The sequence below is a fragment of the Canis lupus genome, chromosome 17 (assembly GCF_048164855.1).
Source record: "Canis lupus baileyi chromosome 17, mCanLup2.hap1, whole genome shotgun sequence".
Classification (NCBI taxonomy): Eukaryota; Metazoa; Chordata; class Mammalia; order Carnivora; family Canidae; genus Canis; species Canis lupus.
Genome location: NC_132854.1, coordinates 11468242 through 11473798, shown reverse-complemented (window position 1 = coordinate 11473798; position 5557 = coordinate 11468242). Strand labels below are relative to the sequence as shown.

At 56.2% G+C, this 5557-nt stretch overlaps 1 protein-coding gene across 2 annotated transcripts; it reads left to right on the top strand.

Annotated features, from left to right (window-relative positions):
• The first annotated feature begins 215 nt into the window (after positions 1–215).
• Positions 216–5307, top strand: ZIC2 (Zic family member 2). 2 transcript variants are annotated; one of them, XM_072782497.1, is made up of 3 exons: positions 216–1636; positions 3462–3625; positions 3800–3976. In XM_072782497.1, exons 1-3 carry the CDS (start codon positions 565–567, stop codon positions 3842–3844), a joined length of 1281 nt encoding a protein of 426 aa, XP_072638598.1. In that variant the 5' UTR covers positions 216–564; the 3' UTR covers positions 3845–3976. The 2 variants fall into 2 exon arrangements, with proteins under 2 accessions (XP_072638598.1, XP_072638597.1); XM_072782496.1 differs by having other exon boundaries at positions 219–1636; positions 3837–5307.
• Positions 5308–5557: the final 250 nt, after the last annotated feature.

Here is a 5557-nt window from a genome sequence, read left to right as displayed (position 1 = left end):
TGCCGTGACTCCATTCTGCGGGCGCCGCTCGGCGCTGCCGGGCCCCGGGTCCGCGGGGCTTGCGAGCGAGTGAGTGTGTGCGTGCGCGCGCGGGTGCGCGCTGGGGTGGGGGCCGCGGCGCTGCGCTCGCCCCCCTCGGCCCCCCTCTCCACTCTGCTCCCCACACCTCCCTCCCGCTCCCTCCTCCCGCCCGCCCTCCCCTGCCCTGCCCGCCCGCCCCCGCCGCAGCTCCTTTAATACACTTTGGTTCTCCGCCTGGCTTTGGACTCTTCTCCTCCTCCACCTCCTCCTCCTCCTCCTCCCGCGCCTCCTCTGCCGCCGCCTCCTCCTCCTCTTCCTCTCCGCGCCTTCGCTCCGCGCCCGGCCGCCCGAGGCAGATCCAGGCGGCGGCGGCGGCGGAGGCGGCGGGCGCAGGAGCGCGGCTCCGCGGGCTGAAGCCGCCACCGACTCCGCCGCCTGCGCTCGGAGCCGGGCGGCCGCCGGACGCGCCGCGCGCGGGGCGGGAGTGGGAGCGAGGAGGCGCGGGGCTCGCCGGGGCCGGCGGGGCGGGCGGGCGCGCTGGCCATGCTCTTGGACGCGGGGCCGCAGTTCCCGGCCATCGGGGTGGGCAGCTTCGCGCGCCACCATCACCACTCGGCCGCGGCGGCGGCGGCGGCGGCTGCCGAGATGCAGGACCGCGAACTGAGCCTGGCTGCGGCGCAGAACGGCTTCGTGGACTCGGCGGCCGCGCACATGGGCGCCTTCAAGCTCAACCCAGGCGCGCACGAGCTGTCCCCCGGCCAGAGCTCGGCGTTCACGTCGCAGGGCCCCGGCGCCTACCCCGGCTCTGCCGCGGCTGCCGCCGCAGCCGCCGCTCTCGGGCCCCATGCGGCGCACGTCGGCTCCTACTCTGGGCCGCCTTTCAACTCCACCCGGGACTTCCTGTTCCGCAGCCGCGGCTTCGGGGACTCGGCGCCGGGCGGCGGGCAGCACGGGCTGTTTGGGCCAGGAGCGAGCGGCCTGCACCACGCGCACTCGGACGCGCAGGGCCACCTCCTCTTCCCCGGCCTCCCGGAGCAGCACGGGCCGCACGGCTCGCAGAATGTGCTCAACGGGCAGATGCGCCTGGGGCTGCCCGGCGAGGTGTTCGGGCGCTCGGAGCAGTACCGCCAGGTGGCCAGCCCGCGGACCGACCCCTACTCGGCGGCGCAGCTCCACAACCAGTATGGTCCCATGAATATGAACATGGGTATGAACATGGCAGCGGCCGCGGCCCACCACCACCACCACCACCACCACCCCGGTGCCTTTTTCCGCTACATGCGGCAGCAGTGCATCAAGCAGGAGCTCATCTGCAAGTGGATCGACCCCGAGCAGCTGAGCAACCCCAAGAAGAGCTGCAACAAAACTTTCAGCACCATGCACGAGCTGGTGACCCACGTTTCCGTGGAGCACGTCGGCGGCCCGGAGCAGAGCAACCACGTCTGCTTCTGGGAGGAGTGTCCGCGCGAGGGCAAGCCCTTCAAGGCCAAATACAAACTGGTCAACCACATCCGCGTGCACACGGGCGAGAAGCCCTTCCCCTGCCCGTTCCCGGGCTGCGGCAAGGTCTTCGCGCGCTCCGAGAACCTCAAGATCCACAAAAGGACCCACACAGGTAACTGCGGGCTGGGACAGGGATGGGGCGCAGAGAGGAGAGGCTGTGGTTGGTTGGCTGGGAGAAACGCGCAGACCGCCAGCTCCTGCTCTGGGATAGGAGGGGTTTTTGTGTGTGCGAGACAGCCAGCGGCTTGTTTTTGTTGGAGAATGAAAGAATATTATCGGGCTGGGTTTTTCCATGTACGGAAATTGCGTTTAAAATGATCGGTGTAACATCAAATGTACGCTTTGGGTGATGCAATTGCTTCGTTTGCTCAGCCCCAGTTAATAATTTCCGATCTAAATAGAACGTACAAAATAAAACTGCTCTCCAACTCGGTGCCCGGGAATTGAGCCTAGAGAGGATTTTGCCAGCTTGTCTGGATGTGCTTTTCTGCTCCGGCTGTGTGTCTGTGTTTGGGTGGCTTGTGTGTTTTCCCACTTCTTTTACTCGCGGTCCAAAAGTCCTTCCAGGGACTCTTCCCATTAAATTAGTCTGGTGTGAGCCGAAGCATTTCTCGTTTAAAAAAAAAGAAAAAAAAGAAAGTTTTTTGTTTTTTTTTTTGTTTGTTTGTTTTTTTTTTTTTTTTAAGCCCATTTCGAGGTAGGTCGCAGGGCTTTACGGTGGGTTCGCAGTAGTTTGTGAAATTCTCTAATGGGCACCAGAGGGTTTTCAATTCCAAACTTGGACCAACAACCCGGTCAGAGAAAAAACCCTGGGGCAGCAGAGCCCCGGGGCGTAATCGCGTGAGAAGAGGGAGCTGCAGAACGCGCCTCTCGACTCATAGATTATTCATCTCTGACCAGGTCCCAGCCAAAATCGTGCCAGACGATCTCCTAAAAGAAAGCCAAATGTTTTAGCAACTTCCCCCGTCAATATTTACTCCGAAGTGGGGATGAGCCAGCGGCCTATTGTTCTCTTCCGGGAAGGGAGGGAGCCGAGGTGCGAGACAAGCTTTTAACAAGGTTTAAAATTTGAGAAATTTATTTGCATGAAATGCTTTCGAGTCCTGTGTCTGAGCGGATGTCTTTAAAAAACAATTTAGGTGTTAATGGAATTTAACGTTAAATGGTCCCCTTTCCAAGAGGAATGATGTTTGAGTTCTCACACCTCTAAATGACTCCAAGCATTTGGAATTCTGGCAACAGGATGCAGGGACCGCCAGAAAATTAAACAGGGAGATTTTGAAAGGCTTTGCTGACGCCCCCCCTACCCCCCACTGCCCAGCCTGTGCCTCTGCCATCGCTAGATGCTTGTCTTATCCCTAATATTTACCTTCCCCCCAACCCTCGACTTCTTTTAAAATGACTAGAAGAGAGACTAGAATAATGGTTTATTTAATTTGCAGAATTTTGGATGAAAAATACTGGCTCAGTTACGATCCACAGCCCCGTCCCCAAACAACATAGCAACTCCAAATGTAATTGCCTACTGGCTCCAGAGACAAACCGACAGCAGCCCAGCCGCCTGTGTGATTTTGATAATGCCCTAAATATTTTGTCATAATAACAGCTTCTCCATGGCGAGACCAATTTGTTAGAAGCTGCGAATCCAAGGAGTCCTATAGAAAGGTGGGCAGGGCCGGGTTCTACCCCAAATTCATTACAAATCTGAGGAAATGGGTGTCAGTCTAGAAGAAAATTAAAATATGAAATAAATGAGCAGGACTGTCAGGTGGGAAGGCGGTTAATTTCATCTTAGTTCTGTGGCAGAGGCGATCCGACCTGTTAAGGGACCCAGGCCCTTCTGGTTCGCCTTGCAGCGGCCTTGCTCCCTCCGGGGTGGGTGGGGGCTCTGGGAAGCCCTGGGTGTGGGCAGCCTGCGCCAGTGTTTCTATCCACAGGGGAGAAGCCGTTCCAGTGTGAGTTCGAGGGCTGTGACCGGCGCTTCGCCAACAGCAGCGACAGGAAGAAGCACATGCACGTCCACACCTCCGACAAGCCCTATCTGTGCAAGATGTGCGACAAGTCCTACACGCACCCCAGCTCGCTGCGGAAACACATGAAGGTACCACCGGGGAGGCCGGGAGGAGTGCGAGGTGGCTGGCCCGCGGTGCCCGTCCGGCCTGGACAACCCTTACCAGCCTGGGCAGGCCAGGGTTCCCCGGTGCCGGGAGGAGGGCATTTCTGGGCGTGCCCCCCCCCGGGAGCCCGGCCCCACAGCAGCTGCACTCACACCCAGTCCCCTTTGGTCTCCCCTCCCGGCTTTTGTCTTGCAGGTCCATGAGTCCTCCCCGCAGGGCTCCGAGTCCTCCCCGGCCGCCAGCTCTGGCTACGAGTCGTCCACGCCCCCGGGGCTGGTGTCCCCCAGCGCCGAGCCCCAGAGCAGCTCTAACCTCTCCCCGGCTGCGGCGGCGGCAGCGGCGGCGGCGGCGGCGGCGGCGGCGGCGGCCGTGTCCGCGGTGCACCGGGGCGGAGGAGGATCGGGCGGCGGCGGCGGCGGCGCGGGCGGCGGCTCCGGCGGCGGGGGCGGCGGCGGCGGGGCGGGCGGCGGGGGCGGCGGCGGCTCCGGCGGGGGCAGCGGGACGGCCGGGGGCCACAGCGGCCTCTCCTCCAACTTCAATGAATGGTACGTGTGAGAGGCGGGGGCCTCTCTCCCTCCCCCAGTCCCCTACCCTGGCGCAGCCCTCCCTCCCGGTGGCCAGCGCCAAGGGCACCCTGTGATGTGTTGTTAAAATTATGAATCTGATTTTTATGATGATGAAAATGATTTTACCAGCAGAAGGATTTTTAAACGTTTTTTTTAAAAAAAAAAAATAATAATAATCTAGGCATGAAAAGCAAAAATATCCCTTCCGGAGTCTCAGAAGCTGAAAACAAAATAAATAAAAAAATAAAAAATAAAAAAACCCATAAAAAATATTGAACCAAACCCCCATCCTCTCCCCCCTGCCCCCGTGTCCTCTTTCCTTCTCACCCAGTTCCCAGTCTTCTGACAAACTGTACATAGTGAACTCCTTCCTTCTCCAAGGTGGTTTTAATGGCTTCTTGGTGTATAGAAGTTTGTCCATTTGTAACTCTCCGGACTGCGTTCCTTCCTGCCTTTCTTCCCTTCCCTTCCTCAAGTGATGGGCTATTTCTTTTCTCTTTTTAGTTTACCCGGTTTCTTTTTAAGTAATGTGGAAGAAAATGGTTTATTTTGTATTGTGGTATTGAATATTGTGTTCCTTTTCATGAGGCAACTTGATTGTAAACTTCATGCAACTATAGACTGGAAAAAACCGAGCCGTGCCAAAGTCTCCCTTCTGTTTCTTCAACACGTTGATCCACAGCACACATGTACACCACCACCACCACCACCACCACCACCAATGCTTGTGAATGTATTTTTTTCTGTTAGCTGGGTTTACATGTGATGTTTTAGTGCTTTTGCAAGTTCAATTCGTTAGTTCCTGTATGAAAGATTGTGGGGGAAAATAAACGTTGTGCCGTTAGCTTTTCCGTCATAACACCCTTCCTTCTGTAAATACCCGTTACCATATTTATCCATTTGTAATTAAATTATGGTATTAACTTGCTACAGAGGAAACAATATTTATAAAGAATGTTTCTTAACTATAAATATGTACAATTGTGGGCATAAACTGTTTCAGATTTTTTATTTGAAGGTTTTAAGTGGTTTGATCATTTCTCGTGATATGTTTTGAGAGTAATGCATACAGAAATATAATAAAATGTGTTGAAACTGCATGAACATACTATTTTTTTTTTCTAGCAAAGTTATTAAAGACAAGGGGAAGGGGACAGCTGAGGGTTGATGTGGGTATGGCTCAGCTGCCTAAATGAATGGGAGGTACCACCTTGCATCCTGGGGAGGAAGGTGTATGTATGCATAGAAACCAGGCCAAACTGCCCCTTTGGCAGAAAGTCTCAAAATTATTTTCTACGTCCTTTGTTTGTGGCTGAGAGTGAATTAAATTTTTGGAAAGGCCCTGTGAGG